The following is a 15,614-nucleotide window of genomic DNA, read 5'->3' as shown; positions in this document are numbered from 1 at the left end:
TGTGCTTGCTCTCGCTTCTCTCTCTATGACAAATAAAAAAAAAAAATTAAAAAAAAAAAAAAAAAAAAAAAAATGTAATTTCCTTAGGGTGTCTACGTGGCTCAGTCAGTTAAATATCCAGCTCTTGATTTCAGCTGAGGTCATGATCTCAGGGTCCTGGGATTGGGCTCTACATCAGGCTGTAGCAGCAGGGAATCTGCTTGAGGATTCTCTCCCTCTCCCCATCCCACCATGTGCTCACACACTCTATCCCCTCCCCCGAATAAATCTTAAAAAAATAAAATAATACGATACAAAACAGATCACACAAAACACTTAAGTGGGCTGCCCAGCTTATAACCTCTGAGAGTGTATCTCAAAACCATTTTTACGAGGAATGGCTTGGTGAAATGGGCATTGTGATCAGCCTGGAGAGACATGGACAATAACTTCAACTGTGTAAAGGACTGTCATATGGAAGACAGACCAGACCTGCATTCTTTATAGCCCCAAAAGATAAAACTGTCATCAGGCATCATATTTCAGCTTAAAATAGGAAGGAGCTCTGTAATGACCAAAGATGCCTGAAGACACAGCGAGATGCTCTTGCTGGGAGCAAGTGGACAGGGCAGCTGTGGAGGGATACAGAAGGAAACAGCAGGCTCCTTATCCAAGGGTCTCTTCTAGTTCTAAAGTCCCCCTCTTCTGAGTTCATGAGAAACCAAGTGGACAGGAGAAATGGGCAGAGAGGATATTGGGGGCAAGCAGAAAACGTCAGAAGTAGAGGTGCGAGGGGGCCTCAGGATTTGTGTGAATGGCTTAGGCAGAGACTGGACAGCCAGGAAGGTCGTCAAGACTGTGGGACAGAAGTGACTTTGGGCACAGGGGGAACTCACCTTCCCCTTATTCTTTCCTTTGACCCTGAAGAGACATACGAGAGGCTCGAGGCTGACAAAAAGAAGCAGGTGCACAAGAAGCGGAAGTGCCCAGGGCCCATAATCACCTATCATTCGGTGACGGTGCCGCTTGTTGGGGAGCCAGGCCCTAAAGAGGAGAATGTGGATGTGGAAGGGTGAGTGTGTCACAAGGAAGAAGGGGAGAGAGCCTTCTCCTGCCCTCCTTAGCTCTCCTCACGCAGCTCTCTCCAACACACGGATGTCCTTCAGAGCCCTTTTCCCTCAGCTCCGTGTTTCTTTTAGCTTCTCCTCATTCTCTCCAGTTTTTCATTCAACCCAGCTTGCTTTTCCCCATCTGTCACTTTGATTCTCTCAGAACGTTCTCATCACTCTGCCTCCTTCATCTCTTTCCTTGCCTGTCTGATCTCTCTTTATCTGTTGTTTTTTCTCCTCAGAAGTTTTTGTGTTTCTGTCTCTCCCCTTAGACTGGATCCGACTCCCACAGCCTCTGCGCTGACTCCCCGTGCAGGCACTGGACCCATCGTCCCTCCAGCTCGCTGCTCCCGTACCTTCATCACTTTTAGCGATGATGCAACATTTGAGGAATGGTTTCCCCAAGGGCGGCCCCCAAAGGTCCCTGTTCGGGAGGTCTGCCCTGTCACCCATCGGCCAGCCCTGTACCGGGACCCTGTCACAGACATCCCCTATGCCACTGCTCGAGCCTTCAAGATCATCCGTGAGGCCTACAAGAAGTACATCACTGCCCACGGACTGCCGCCCACTGCCTCAGCGCTGGGGCCTGGCCCACCCCCTCCTGAGCCCCTCTCTGGTTCTGGGCCCCGAGCCTTGCGCCAGAAAATTGTCATCAAATAAGATGCTTAGTCCTTGGAAACCCCTCTCCTGCCCTGACTTGGGGCTCTTCATGTTTCCCCTTGTCTCCCTACTTCTTCCCTTTGTCAGCTCTGAACTTTGCCCAGCCCTTTTCTATATTTCTTTCCCCCCGGTTCCTGCTGGTTTTGTGTTTTTTAATCTAATAAAAAAGAAGCATCCCCTTCGTCTGGTGTCTGATCTAGAGTTGGGAGCAAGAAGTCTTTGTGAATGTCTGAGTATATAAGGGTCTTCATTTTATTTAATAGAGTTGATCGTGAGCTTCCTTTTTAAAATTCTAAGTATTCATTCCTGCAGCTGGATTATAAACACCTTTATTTATTTATTTTTTTAAATATTTTATTTATTTATTTGACAGAGAGATCACAAGGAGGCAGAGAGGCAGGCAGAGAGAGAAAGAGGAGGAAGCAGGCTCCTGGCTGAGCAGAGAGCCCGATGTGGGGCTCGATCCCAGGACCCTGAGACCATGACCTGAGCTGAAGGCAGAGGCTTTAACCCACTGAGCCACCCAGGTGCCCCTATAAACACCTTTAAATTAGACATCCAAACAAAAAAATTTTTTTTTATTTTATTTATTTGACACAGAGAGAGAGATCACAAGTAGGCAGAGAGGCAGGCAGAGAGAGAGAAGGGAGGAAGCAGGCTCCCTGCAGAGCAGAGAGCCTGACGTGGGGCTCGATCCCAGAACCCTGAGATCATGACCTGAGCTGAAGGCAGAGGCTTTAACCCACTGAGCCACCCAGGCGCTCCCCAAACAAAATTCTTATACTTACCTTTATATCACCTTGTAGTCACTGCTTGGAATATAGCAAGGCACCAAATAAGTAGGAACTGGGTGATTCTCCTAGAACAGTTGCTCAGACTGAGGCTGCTACGCACAAGGGGAAGGAAGTGCCATGGCTGTTGGTGGCCACTAGAGGCTCTCAGGGCCGGGCAGGGTATGGGGGCTGTGTATATGTGATCTCCCACCACCCCCCACCTGGCCAGAGCTAAAATAATAAAATGCTGAGCTCACTGTTCCCCCACCCTCTTCCCCAGCACTGGGCTCCTCCCACTGCTGGGACAGTGCTCCGGTAGCACCGACAGACCAACTGACAGAAGGGGAGGTGAGAAGGGAGGTGGCCACCAGGACTGGTAGGTGGGGAAGGCAGGGGGCTTATGGATCAGAGCCTGGCGGGAGATGGGAGGAGAGGGGTGTCTCCTATTGGGAATGATACGGAGTGTGTCTCTGTCTCTCAGCATATGTTTCTGCCACCGTCCGTCCTATCTCTTAACAGTAGTTTACATTGTCGGTGCAAGTATCTCACACACTTTCTGGGTCTTTCATATTTGTCATGGTGTGTATGTGTAGCTTGTGTGTATTTTCCCTAATGTAAAAGACTGTGAGTTTAATCTTCCTACTGTTTTCAGAGAAACTTTATCGCATTTAGAAGGCATTTCCCAACCATTGGTCCGGTGTCACCTTCCCGTCCAAAGCCAGGGACAAATTGTAGGGACTCGGTCCCTTCTGAGACCGTACCACCCTTCCCCCAACCTGGAAGTCCCCCAGCTCTTCTGAGCCCTTGCTTTCCCTTGGGATTTAGAGTTTTAGCAAACATAGAAAGTGAAATTGTGATTCCCCCACAATAAAAGAGGAAATGAGGGTAGAGGAAGAGAACTGTCTCTTTTACTCCCAACCACCCCCCCACCTTGCTTTCTTAAACCAGTTTAGGGAAAAGGCTGGATTATGAGGAAGAGAGGAGGAATTTCCCTGAAGTTCTCTGTATGCCCCCCCTTCCTCTCAATGGGAACTGGGCATGGGGCCAGCTGTGTTGGCAGGGGCCTTGACAGCTGTGCTTGGGCAAGAGGCACCAACGGGCAAGGTTATAGGGGAGGGTGCTGCCAGGATTTCTCTGTCATACAATGGGCAGATAAATCCAGCTTGGATGCCTGCGATCCCCATCCAGAGTGGCTGAAGCTGGGGAAGCAGGAAGAAGCAAGCTCTGGTTCTAACTACACAACATAACCTCTCCCCATCTTCCCATGCCTGACTATGTGATTTCTAACCTCCAAGGCAGCTAGTTCATTGTTCTACCCTCGGCTGGTTTATGTCCTGCTACGTCTGTGTACATCTTTCCATTATCCAATCACTTTCCCCATGTCCCCCAGGCTCCGTGAGTGCCACACAGTGGGGAGGGGGTGGGGGCCATCATGTCATCGTATCAGAAGGAACTGGAGAAATACAGAGACATAGATGAAGATGAGATCCTAAGGACCTTGAGCCCTGAGGAGCTAGAGCAGCTGGACTGCGAGCTACAGGAGATGGACCCCGAGGTAGGGGCCCCAGCACAGGCGACCAGGAGCAGTCTCCAGGCATTTGGGAAGGGTGAGGGGTCCTGGGTGGCTAAGTTCAGGGCTGCCTACAGGGCTTGGAGTCCCCAGGGGGCCAGGGAAAAGGTGTCTGTAGATGTTTTAGGGAGCCCTGGAGGTGCTCCAGATCAGAGGTCTTACTTGCTCCCCAAAACTCATCCCTAAGAATATGCTCCTGCCAGCTGGACTACGACAACGTGATCAGACAAAGAAGAGTCCAACAGGGCCCCTGGACCGGGATGCCCTTTTGCAGTACCTGGAGCAGCAGGCACTAGAGGTCAAAGAGCGTGATGACTTGGTGCCCTTCACAGGCGAGAAGAAAGGTATTGAGACCCTAACAACCATGCCTACCCAAATCCAAATGGGTGTCTCTCAAGTGTACCCCCTCCAGCTTCCCTCCCACCTTCCAGCTTCTAGCTGCCCAGGGACTTGGCCACCCTGAAACCTACATGCCATCTTTCACTCTTCAACTTTTAGAAGAGATCAGGGGACCCAGTAGTCCTGAGCTGGTAGAGGACTCAGGCTTTACAGTGGCCCCTAATGACCCAGACCTCTACCTCCTGGAGAAGGAAAGGAAGCTGGAGACCAGGATCTTAGGAGGAATGACCTCTACCTGAACCATCCTTCATCTCCCCATCAGGGAAACCCTATATTCAGCCCAAGAGAGAAATTCCTGCACGGGAGCAGATCACCCTGGAGCCTGAACTGGAAGAGGCACTCGCTAATGCCACAGATGCTGAAATGTGTGATATTGCAGGTGGGCTGCTGTGGGAAGTTGAGGAGGGAGGGGACACCAGGGCCAGGGGTTTCCACCCAGGGCATGGGACTAGTGAGGAAGGCCCTGAATAGGACACAGAAAGCCTCAGGTCGTGGTTTAAAAAATTTTGTTGGTTTATATATTCACTCGTTCATTTTTTAATTTCGTCATTCACATCTCAAAGGCAATTTTACAGGGATTGTAAGGCAGATAAAAGTGGAACTACCCCGGCTGAAAACAGGAGAAAGTCAGACTCCCTCACTCTCACACACACACCCTTTTTTCCTGAATGTGAAATGCTGTTGTTTTTCTCTCCCTCATCCTCTAGGGGTTCTTTAGGGACCTACCCTTAGCCCTGTCTCAAAGTCTTAAAACCCACCACCTTAAGCAGTTCATGGAAGGGAACTCTGGGACCTAGGGATAGTGGGAACCTTGTTGGAAGAGCGAAGAGGTCAGGCCTTAAAACTACAACTGATTCAGAATGAGGAGGGAGGGGGGCTGGGAACAAACCCGTGGCCCCTCTACTTGCTCTCTCCAGCAATTCTGGGCATGTACACTCTGATGAGCAACAAGCAATACTATGACGCCATCTGCAGCGGAGAGATTTGCAACACGGAAGGCATCAGCAGTAAGTGTGTCTGGGGGCATGGCACCCGGGGCTTTGGCAGGCAGTCCCAAAGTCAGAGGAAAGGTAGTGAAGGGTGAGACAGGGGGATCATGGAGAGAGTATGGTACATGAATAATAGGAGAACCAATGGGGAGGAGATTGTGGGAGACATATTGGGGTTTCCTTCTGGTCCTCACCCACCAGGCGTGGTGCAGCCTGACAAGTACAAACCAGTGCCAGATGAGCCCCCAAATCCCACAAACATCGAGGAGATCCTAAAGAGTGTTCGAAACAATGACAAGGAGCTAGAGGAGGTGAACCTCAATAACATACAGGTATCTGATCGCCCCCTGCCATTCTTCCCACTAAACTATGTGAGTCCCAGATACGTGAGTTCCTTAGCCTGCCATCTCTTCCCCTGTGACAGGACATCCCGATCCCCATGCTAACAGAGTTATGTGAGGCAATGAAGACAAATACCTACGTCCGGAGCTTCAGTCTGGTGGCCACAAGGAGTGGTGACCCCATTGCCAATGTAAGGCAACTTGAAATCCCTAGCCCTCCCCCCGTACCATGACATGTACCCCCACCAGGGCTGTCCGAAGGTGTTGTGCTGGGGGTGCTATTCCCATCATGTTCTCTTAGGGTAGCTTGATGGAGACTCTACCCTCACTCCTATGGCTCATTGCTCTGAAATCTTCAGATTGCCTTCTCAGAGAGCCACAGCCGTCTCATCAGCCCACCGACTCCACCACACGCTTACCTCTGTGCTTCCCCTACTACCTGCATTCCCTTCTGTCTCCCTCTAGCCTCTAGCTCCTCAAGGCCTCTTCTTAAAGAGCTGTGTTCCCTCTTGCCCCTGTTCTCTCTTTCCTCAGTCACTTGTGAAACTGTCCCCTAATCCTAACCCAAGTCCCTACTCCCCAGGCGGTGGCAGACATGTTGCGTGAGAATCGTAGCCTCCAGAGCTTGAACATTGAATCCAACTTCATCAGCAGCACAGGGCTCATGGCTGTGCTGAAGGCAGTTCGGGAAAATGCCACACTCACTGAGCTCCGTGTAGACAACCAGGTCAGCATTCCCTTCCTCTGGTCTTTGCATTCAGCTAATATTCTCTGACTCTCTTCCCTTGGGCAGCCACTACTGGGTCAGGATTTCATCTACTTTTATTTGAATTCTCCTCTTCATTGTCTCTATGAAGGGAGCCAAGTCAGCCCCTCATCACCCACTGTGATGAAACAAGCTTCTTTGACCCCCCAAAGGGTTGGTGGTATGGGACCATGAACAACACAGAGAGTGTAGCTGATGGGTCTCATCTCTCCCTCCCCTAGCGCCAGTGGCCTGGCGATGCAGTGGAGATGGAGATGGCCACTGTGCTGGAACAGTGTCCCTCCATTGTCCGCTTTGGCTACCACTTTACACAGCAGGGGCCACGAGCTCGGGCGGCCCAGGCCATGACCCGGAACAATGAACTACGTGAGTAAATGCAGACATGTTCTATGGAGGAAAGGGCAAGGAAGTAGTGGATCCTCTGGAAAGCTGACTTAGTGACTAATAGCCTGGGGTGCTGCCAAAGCAATAATCTCATGAGAAGTCCTAAGTGACCAGAAAGTAGATAGAAAAGTCCCCTGCCCCAAATTTATACCTGTAGAAAGGAGGAAAAGAATCTAGACATACCTGTTTGTGGGCATGGTATTTTTATTTGCCATGTCATTTCTTATTTTGCTTTGTTAATGAGGGGTGGGTATGCTTGCTGGCCGAAGACTTTACCTCTTTAAGAGTCTGGCCGAGGAACTGGAAAGGGGAAGAAGAGCATCTTTGCAGGAAGGAGAAGATGGAACAAAGGCTCGTGTTTACTCTCCCGTTACAGGTCGCCAGCAAAAAAAGAGATAACACTACCTTTTCCCCTTACCAACTAGAGCTGGGAGCCCTAAATGTCTAAATCCTCATCTCTCCCCTTCCTGTAAATAAAGGCCCTTCTGTCCATTCTGCCTGCCTCCTTCCTTGGGCTTTGGGGTGGGAATGTTGGCGCTAACCCCCAAGGGTTACTGCCAGTTCATAGGGGATTATTTATACTCTGGGGATCAGCAAGCAGGGAGGGTCAAGTTACTAGGCAGAGGTGGGGGAGCTCCCTCCCTTGGTGTTCCCCATGGCCCTGCCAATGCTGTTAGTCCCTTCTGCTCTCATAGGGTACCTACCCCAGCCCTCCTTCCAGATGTGGCCAGGCCCCCTGGTGCCTACCCACAACCCTCATGTGATCTGGAGGAGGAAAGGACTTTGAGTGGAGGTGAGGAAGAAGGCAGGGAACATGAAGGGCAAAGACCTCCTTCTGACAGACTTATTAATAGGGCATTGGGCTGCGTGCAGCTGACGCTTGGCATGACTTTGGTAGAAGGTGGGGGAGGGGTTAGAAGTATGGGGAGCCATGTACCTTGCAGGGAAAAGTTAGCCAGGCTAAGAATGCAGATTTAAAATCCTGAAATGGGGGGCACCTGGATGGCTCAGTCAATTAAGCATCTGACTCTTGATCTCAGCCCAGGTCTTAATCTCAGGGTCATGAGTTCAAGCCCCACCTTGGGCTCCACGCTGGGCATACAGTCTCCTTAAAAAAAATCCACCAGTGAAATCCTGAAAATGGACAAGGAAGCAAACTCAAGGAAACTTAGGCTCCCAGAGCCCATTAAAATTTATTTGTAAATTGAGAGGGGAAAGAGGGTGTCAGTCTAAGGGGAGATTAGGGGGCTCCTCTTCATCAGAGTCAAACTCAACATTCTCATCTTTTACCCATCGGCCTTGTCCATCTGGGATCCATCCAGAGCTAGAAATATCAGAGAAAACAGAATAGGTCGTGAAAAGAGGCTTAAGTTAATGCGGTTAACATGAGAAGGACTGAAATAAGGAGATTCAGAGAGAAAAGAGAAAACTTGAGGAAAGTGATTTTCCATACTCACCTTCGAAGGGTGAGGTAATGATCCAGGGCTCTTCTTCTCGTGGGGCTCATGGGTGCAGGGGATGCAACAGTTGCTGACTCTTTGGCCTGTGGGCCAGTCCCAGGACTTTGGCCTGTGGGCCAGTCCCTAGTAATCTTCCCACCCTTGGGCTCAACCTCTGGGGGTGGCAAAGGGGAATGGGAGACAGAGGGACGAGGGGTTTCTGGTCTGGGTAGAGAAGAATCAACATCTATAAAAGTGATAAAGGAAAAGGGCAATTTTCCTATGACTCCCAACCCCTTATAGCAGTGCTTCCTAAATTGTGTTCCTCAAGATATTATTAAGTGTCCTACATAAAAAGGAATTTGGGAATCAAATGAATTTTTTTTTTTTTAAGATTTTATTTATTTGACAGATAGAGATCCGAAGTACGCAGAGAGAGAGAGAGGAGGAAGCAGGCTCTCCGCGGAGCGGACAGCCCGATGCGGGGCTCGATCCCAGGACCCCGGGACCACGACCCGAGCCGAAGGCAGAGGCTTTAACCCACTGAGCCACCCAGGCGCCCCAGGAATCAAATGAATTTTTAAAAGGCTAGGTTATGGGGCGCCTGGGTGGCTCAGTGGGTTAAGCCTCTGCCTTCAGCTCAGGTCATGATCTCAGGGTCCTGGGATTGAGCCCCGCATTGGGTTCTCTGATCAGCGGGGAGCCTGCTTCCCCCTCTCTCTCTGAATGCCTCTCTGCCTACTTGTGATCTCTCTCTCTCTCAAATGAATAAATAAAATCTTTAAAAAAATAAAAAATTAAAAAAAATAAAAGGCTAGGTTAAAACTTTTGAGTTTTGTTTTTTAATCTTAAGAATGTGTAGAGCCCTTCAAATATACTAACTCTTCAAGTAGGATTACAAAGTGCCACTTCCAAAACTAAAGAAAAAAAAAAGACAAAATTCTATTTTTTTCTGAAATACCAGTTAACATCTCAGAAATACTAGTACTCCTGACAATACAGTTTGGAATACCAACAGTTTAGAGCCATCTATCTCCAGAGTCCCTCTCTACCTCTGGCTTTCCTACCCCACAGACCTGTACTTCCGGCGGCAGCAACTATTATAGTCTGGAGCTCTGTGCAGCGCACTTTGGGTGGTAAGTCGGGTCTGGGTTAACAGAGGAGCCTGGTATGGAGATGGGAAACAGAGTCAGAGTCTTCAGAGCTAGAAACATGTCAGAGCCCTTCAAGCCTAAGGTGTGCAGCAGGCCCACATGGAACACACACCCCCCTCTCCCTGACTACCTCAACCTTGGTCTCTGATAGCCTCAATTCATTCTGTTGTCTTGGACTCTGCTCCATTCCCTTTCCTGGCTGCTTCTTGCCATAGAAAAGCTGCAGGCCTGAAGACAGAGAGGAAGAGAATTAAAAAACAGAAGAGCAAGAGTGATCGTCACAGATTTGGAGGGTTTATTCTTTAACTCCGTCTTCCCTCCAACTTACTGGACAGATGTTTCTTGCCTGCACGGTGGGCAGTCAGCATGGCGAGGGTGTCCAGTACAGGTCGGTGGGGACAGATGGCACATGCAAAGCTGGGTATTAGGGGAGAAGAAGATATTTGGTTCTGGGTGAGTGGGGTCTGGTCTGTAGGTCCCACCTTGACCTAGCAATCCTTTCCAAAGCCAAACTCTGACGTCTCCCAATCTCCACCACCCAATCCCTGTCCCTCACTCCCCACCAAAGAATTCAGATACTTCCGCTCTTCCCCTTAATAACAAAATTTTATTAAGCCTCTAATCGCAGAACCCTGGGATTGATCATTCCTCGCCCTCACCGTCCATCCCGTAGCATCAGCGCCTCATCCTCTGGGATGTAACTGGCCAGCAGGTCCCCGACTCTTCGTTTCTACAGGGGACAGGATCGGCGGGATAAGAGGGCGGGACGGAAGGGAAACAACAGGGACCAGGACTGAATTGGAATAAGGCCCATGAGAACAGAGATCACAGGGCGAAGAAGGGGGTCACTACCCAGCTCTAGTTGCTCCCTCAGGCCGCCCCCCCACCCCGCCACCGCAGCTGTTGCCAGAGCAACAAAAACAGCTCCTTCACCGGGCACTGAAACTGCTCCCGACGCTCTCCTCTCCTCTCCGCTTACTTTAAGCACATTGAGTTGGCTCCAATCATCCCCTTCCCTCTTGAAAGACATTACGACTGACTCCCAGAAGCGAGCAATTCTCCTGAGCCGCCTCCCCCACTCCTTCCAGGCCACCGTAGCAAAAATGGGGCGTCTCCTTTTTCCTTCGGGTTTCTTTCCGGTTGGCCTCCTTACTTCCCTGGAAGCGCTTCCCTGTATTCACAGTGCGATTCGAAAGCCCGCCCACAGCCCGCCGAGGGGACCGCACTTCCTGCGCGATCCGGCGACCCCGCACGCGCGGGGCCTTTTGGGATATGAAGTCTTTTTTTTCAAAGAGCTTGCCCCTCGGCTGCCTCCCGACGCTTGCATCTTGGCTGATTCGAGGCGTCTGGAGAGACAAGAACCTGAACGTGGAGACCGATTTTGATGCTGTGACGGATTTGATGCGGAGCGGGCCTTGGAGGTTCTCTGAGTGGAAAGTGTACTACAAACTCTTTCGCGGCCCTCACGCACCTCCTCTGTCGCCGACATCCCGCCGAGGGTGGGCCGGATTTATTCCTGACACAAGCGGGCCAACCCCGGGACGGGGCGGAGCCTGGGTGTGTGTGTCGGGGGTAACCCCCCAGGCCGGGGCTGCCAGACCTGGGGCAGGGGGTAAACTGAGCAGTGTGGAAGAAGGTTTACCGTTCAAAGGTCAGAGGTCAACGTAGCGAATTGTGGTGGGAGGATCCAAAGTCAGTAGGGTGCTAAGGATAATCTCAGGTAGGGACTGAATATTCAGGGCGCAGATTTGTTGGAAGGGGGCTTGGAAGGAGGACAAACGAGAGCTCAGGAGGCGCGTAGTGCCAGGGGAGGCGGAGAATTAGGAGAGGAGGCAGGAGGGGAGAGGAATCCCCTGGTTATCCATTCCTAGACCTCAGTCCCGTCACTATCGAGCACTTAGCCAGGCCTCTCTTAGTTGCAACCCCAGCTGTCGGCAGGGTGAGGAGATGGCTTCTCCCTCTAGACAGGCCCCCCTCGGGGGGTCAGGACTGCTGCAAGGGAGCAGGGCTCGTTCTTACGGAAGCCTGGTGCAATCTGCCTGCTCCCCGGTGAGGGAAAGACGCCTGGAGCATCAGTTGGCCCCCGGAGACACCCTGGCTGGACTAGCACTCAAATACGGGGTAACGGTGAGTCCTCCACAATCGGAATGCAGACACTATTTAGAAGAAATTTATTCTTCATTAGAACGTAGTGACCCGGGCGCCTGGGTGGCTCAGTGGATTAAGCCGCTGTCTTCGGCTCGGGTCATGATCTCGGGGTCCTGGGATCGAGTCCCGCATCGGGCTCTCTGCTCAGCGGGGAGCCTGCTTCTCTCTCTCTCTCTGCCTGTCTCTCTGCCTACTTGTGATCTCTGTCTGTCAAGTGAATAAGTAAAAATCTTAAAAAACAACAACAACAACAACAAAACATAGTGACCCTTCTAAGCAACTTCCCCAGAAATTTTCCTAATTGTGTTGTGGGCTGATTCACCTTTATCTTTTTCTTTTCCCATCTCAGTGTTGCCCTGTCTGGTTGGGACAAATCCTGTGCCACTATACCAGTGGAGAGGAGCTGCTTCTATTTATTCTGTCAGTCTCTATCCTAGAGACTTTACATACATTGGCCCATTTGGTTTTCACATCCCTACCAAGCATACAATTATTGTCCGCTGTTTATGGGTGAAGAAACTAAGACCTAGATTGGCTAACCAATTTAACCAAGGTCAAATAACTAATGAGTGTTAGAGAGGGAATTAAAACAGGTCTGACTCCAAAGCTTGTACTATTAAACATATAAAAACTTTTTTTTTTCTTTTTTTTAAAATTTTTTTTAAGATTTTATTTATTTATTTGAAAGACAGAGATCGCAAGTAGGCAGAGAGACAGGCAGAGGGAGAGAGAGGGAAGCAGGCTCCCTGCTGAGCAGAGAGCCTGATGCGGGACTCGATCCCAGGACCCTGGGATCATGACCTGAGCCGAAGGCAGAGGCTTTAACCCACTGAGCCACCCAGGCGCCCTAAACATATAAAAACTTTTTAATTGCAAGTGATTGAACATTTACAGCAAACAATGGAAAGCTGGTTTCTAATTCTAAGTTTTTATGAGACCAGAACTCTAACCACTCTAGTTCCAAGTTGTTGTTGTTTTAAGATTTATGTATTTATATTGGGGGAGGGGAGGTGAATTGCAGAGGGAGAGGGAGAAAGAATCCCAAGTCCACTCACAGGCAAGCATGGAGCCCTTCCCAGGACTGTAAGGCCAGGACCTGAGCAGAAATCAAGAGTCCATCGCTTAATCTACTGGGCCACCCAGATGCCCTTACTTATAAGTTTGTAAACTCGATCTCTTCTGGTTCTTTTTTACTCCTCAGCTCTGTGCCTTCTTTCCAGTAGGATGGCCTCCATGGTGCAAAACAGGCACTCTCTACACCAGGCGTTTTAGGCCATGCATGTGGTATGTTTAATAGGTGTAAAAATACATTGCATTGAAATTGATGAGTTTTTTCATATCATGTCAAATTTAGCCACGATTTCCTTTTTTTTTTAATTAGAAATATTTTTAGCCAACATTTTAAAAAAGATTTATTTATTATTTTAGAGAGAGAAAGGGTGGGGTAGGGAGGGGCAGGAAGAGGAGAGAAAGAGTGTCAAGCAGACTCCCTCCTCAGCGTGGAGCCAGATGCCAGGCTTTATCTCACAACTCTGAGATCATGACCTGAGCAGAGTTCAAGAGTCAGACACTCAACCGCAGCTGAGCTAGGCACCCAGGCACCCTAGCCAATATTTCTATGCTTGGTATGTTTTTGTTTTATTTATTTATTTATTTTAAAGATTTTTATTTATTTATTTGACAGACAGAGATCACAAGCAGGCAGAGAGGCAGAGGCAGGCAGAGAGAGAGGAGGAAGCAGGCTCCCCGCCGAGCAAAGAGCCCGATGCGGGGCTCGATCCAAGGACCCTGAGATCACGACCCGAGCCGAAGGCAGCGGCTTTAACCCACTGAGCCACCCAGGCGCCCCTATTTATTTATTTTTAAAGATTTTATTTCTTTATTTGACAGAGAGAGATCACAAGTAGGCAGAGAGGCAGGCAGAGAGAGAGGAAGGGAAGGAGGCTCCCTGCTGAGCAGAGAGCCCAATGCGGGACTCGATCCCAGGACCCTGAGATCATGACCTGAGCCGAAGGCAGCAGCTTAACCCACTGAGCCACTCAGGCACCCTGTTTGCTTGTTTTATTTATTTATTTGACAGAAAGAGAGGGAGAGCATGAGAGGAGAGAGGGTCAGGGGGAGAAGCAGATACCCGGCTGAGCAGGGATCCTGATGCGGGACTCAATCCTGGGACTCCAGGATCATGACCTGAGCTGAAGGCAGTCGCTTAACCAACTGAGCCACCCAGGCGCCCTATGCTTGGTATGTTTAAGCACTGTTTTAGACTTCCCAAGAGATAGAAGCATAAATAAAATGTGTAGCCATTGGCCTCATGTAATTTGCAGCCTAGTGAGAAATAGAGACACAGATGATTGCAGGTGACAGAATGTGATGAGTTTGTAGAGGTATTAACAAAGGGTTGGAAATCAGAAAAGAAGATTAATTTGTATTTGGAAAGGGACTAGGAAGGACATAAGTGTAGATTTTACGGAAAATTTAAGGGCCCCATAAATAAATAAAATCTTAAAAAAAAAAAAAAAAAGCATGTAACCAAAGCCAAACCCGAGGAATCCTAGGCTGCTGAGCCATTAGAAGTCCTAGGCTGCGGGACGCCTGGGTGGCTCAGTTGGTTAAGTGGCTGCCTTCGGCTCAGGTCATGATCCCAGAGTCCTGGGATCGAGTCCCACATCGGGCTCCTTGATCGGCAGGGAGCCTGCTTCTCCCTCTGCCTCTGCCTACAATTCCGCCTGCCTGTGCTCGTGCTCTCTCTCTCCCTCTAACAAATAAATAAATAAAAATCTTAAAAGAAAAAAAAAAGTCCTAGGCTGCTGAAAAGCCATTAGAAGCTAGTTAGTTTAGGGATGCCTGGGTGGCTCGGTTGAGTGGCTGCCTTCGGCTCAGGTCATGATCCCAGGGTCCTGGGATCAAGTCCCACATCCGGCTCCTTGCTCGGCTGGGAGCCTGCTTCGCCCTCTGCCTCTGCCTGTGCTCACTCGCTCTCTCTCTTGACTAATAAAATAAAATCTTAAAAAAAAAAAAAAGGAATCTAGTTAGTTTAACAGAGCAGTTCAAAGTGAGGATTTTAGAATGAGGTAACCTGGTCTGAATCCTAGCTTTACAAAGTAGACTTGTAGTCTGTAGCAAGTTATCTCCCTAAACCTCACTTTCCTTATCTTTAAATATTTGGGGACTAGTTATATCCACCTCATAAAATCTTACAGAGATAATAGGAGATGATATACAGAACTTGGCACATTCTAAATGTTCCTTAATGACAGGTAGGTGATAACTCAAGTAATTACCATTATTTAATACCTCTTCCTCATTTTACAAATGGCAAGGAAACTGAGGTCACAGACAGGTACAGTGACTTAAGCAGCCACTCAGCTAGTAAGCAGCAGAATGAGGCCCAAACTTGGTACCCTTCACTAGACTACAGGGCTTTTTTGTACTCAGAAAGGTATAGGGCTGTAAGAAAACCTCCATAAATAATTGCTGATTTACCAGTGGCACGGTTTCCTTCTTTGCATAGCTTCTGAGCCTCTGCTGGGATGGAGGGGCCACTTAGTACTTTCTTATCCACTTCCTTTGTTTAGGCCATGGCCTCTACTTGAAATGTTCACTTTCCTATCCTCCCTATCTCCACCTGTGGAAATCTTAGCCATGCTTCCATTCATTCAAAACACATCTATGAGCTTCTATGTGATGGGGACTATGCCAGACTCCAGAGATATAAAATTGAAAGAAAATAGTTCTGGGCACCTGAGTGGCTCAGTGGGTTAAAGGCTCTGCCTTGGGCTCAGGTCATGATCCCAGGGTCCTGGGATCGAGCCCGGCATCGGGCTCTCTGCTTGGCGGGGAGCCTGCTTCCTCCTCTCTCTCTGCCTGCCTCTCTGCCTACTTGTGATCTCTGTCTGTCAAATA

The 15,614-nt window shown here is 49.4% G+C and overlaps 4 protein-coding genes across 8 annotated transcripts in view; 3 read left to right on the top strand and 1 right to left on the bottom strand.

Moving 5' to 3' along the window:
• The window catches only part of VPS72 (vacuolar protein sorting 72 homolog), a 13,079-nt gene extending 11,150 nt beyond the window's left edge, over window positions 1-1,929 (top strand). The window contains exons 5-6 of the mRNA XM_059376115.1: window positions 907-1,051; window positions 1,361-1,929. Of these exons, the coding sequence (XP_059232098.1) occupies window positions 907-1,051; window positions 1,361-1,748 (533 nt within the window). The 3' untranslated portion in view covers window positions 1,749-1,929. The remainder of the gene's footprint in view (window positions 1-906; window positions 1,052-1,360) is intronic.
• Window positions 1,930-2,697: 768 nt separating this feature from the next.
• On the top strand, window positions 2,698-7,484 carry TMOD4 (tropomodulin 4). 4 transcript variants are annotated; one of them, XM_059374515.1, is made up of 10 exons: window positions 2,698-2,869; window positions 3,912-4,076; window positions 4,279-4,435; window positions 4,753-4,869; window positions 5,408-5,497; window positions 5,681-5,811; window positions 5,904-6,011; window positions 6,404-6,547; window positions 6,808-6,952; window positions 7,347-7,484. In XM_059374515.1, the coding sequence occupies exons 2-10, from the start codon at window positions 3,954-3,956 to the stop codon at window positions 7,367-7,369; spliced, it is 1,038 nt and encodes a 345-aa protein (XP_059230498.1). In that variant the 5' UTR covers window positions 2,698-2,869; window positions 3,912-3,953; the 3' UTR covers window positions 7,370-7,484. The 4 variants fall into 4 exon arrangements, with proteins under 4 accessions (XP_059230498.1, XP_059230497.1, XP_059230500.1 ...); XM_059374514.1 differs by having other exon boundaries at window positions 2,698-2,897; XM_059374517.1 differs by lacking the exon at window positions 3,912-4,076 and having other exon boundaries at window positions 2,700-2,869.
• Window positions 7,485-8,128: 644 nt separating this feature from the next.
• Window positions 8,129-10,681, bottom strand: SCNM1 (sodium channel modifier 1). 2 transcript variants are annotated; one of them, XM_059376111.1, is made up of 7 exons: window positions 10,543-10,681; window positions 10,223-10,293; window positions 9,892-9,980; window positions 9,694-9,791; window positions 9,486-9,574; window positions 8,428-8,634; window positions 8,129-8,294 (listed from the first exon to the last, which is right to left on the bottom strand). In XM_059376111.1, the coding sequence occupies exons 1-7, from the start codon at window positions 10,591-10,593 to the stop codon at window positions 8,195-8,197; spliced, it is 705 nt and encodes a 234-aa protein (XP_059232094.1). In that variant the 5' UTR covers window positions 10,594-10,681; the 3' UTR covers window positions 8,129-8,194. The 2 variants fall into 2 exon arrangements, with proteins under 2 accessions (XP_059232094.1, XP_059232095.1); XM_059376112.1 differs by having other exon boundaries at window positions 10,497-10,579.
• A 178-nt stretch (window positions 10,682-10,859) lies between these two features.
• The window catches only part of LYSMD1 (LysM domain containing 1), a 15,148-nt gene continuing 10,393 nt past the window's right edge, over window positions 10,860-15,614 (top strand). Inside the window, exon 1 of the mRNA XM_059376113.1 lies at window positions 10,860-11,690. Within this exon, the coding sequence (XP_059232096.1) occupies window positions 11,511-11,690 (180 nt within the window). The 5' untranslated portion in view covers window positions 10,860-11,510. The remainder of the gene's footprint in view (window positions 11,691-15,614) is intronic.

The sequence above is a fragment of the Mustela nigripes genome, chromosome 14 (genome assembly GCF_022355385.1).
Source record: "Mustela nigripes isolate SB6536 chromosome 14, MUSNIG.SB6536, whole genome shotgun sequence".
Taxonomy (NCBI): Eukaryota; Metazoa; Chordata; class Mammalia; order Carnivora; family Mustelidae; genus Mustela; species Mustela nigripes.
This window is presented reverse-complemented; position numbering and strand designations above follow the sequence as displayed.

Excerpts from the sequence above, each read along its gene's own strand:
- TMOD4 (XM_059374515.1), top strand. The coding sequence starts at position 3,954 with ATGTCATCGTATCAGAAGGAACTGGAGAAATACAGAGACATAGATGAA. Across the intron at positions 4,436-4,752 it reads CTTCACAGGCGAGAAGAAAG|GGAAACCCTATATTCAGCCC; the intron begins GTATTGAGACCC and ends TCTCCCCATCAG. Across the intron at positions 6,953-7,346 it reads GACCCGGAACAATGAACTAC|GTCGCCAGCAAAAAAAGAGA; the intron begins GTGAGTAAATGC and ends CTCCCGTTACAG.
- SCNM1 (XM_059376111.1), bottom strand. The coding sequence starts at position 10,593 with ATGTCTTTCAAGAGGGAAGGGGATGATTGGAGCCAACTCAATGTGCTT. Across the intron at positions 9,981-10,222 it reads CTGATGCTACGGGATGGACG|CTTTGCATGTGCCATCTGTC; the intron begins GTGAGGGCGAGG and ends CCTAATACCCAG. Across the intron at positions 8,635-9,485 it reads TGCTGCCGCCGGAAGTACAG|ACCAGAAACCCCTCGTCCCT; the intron begins GTCTGTGGGGTA and ends TTCTCTACCCAG.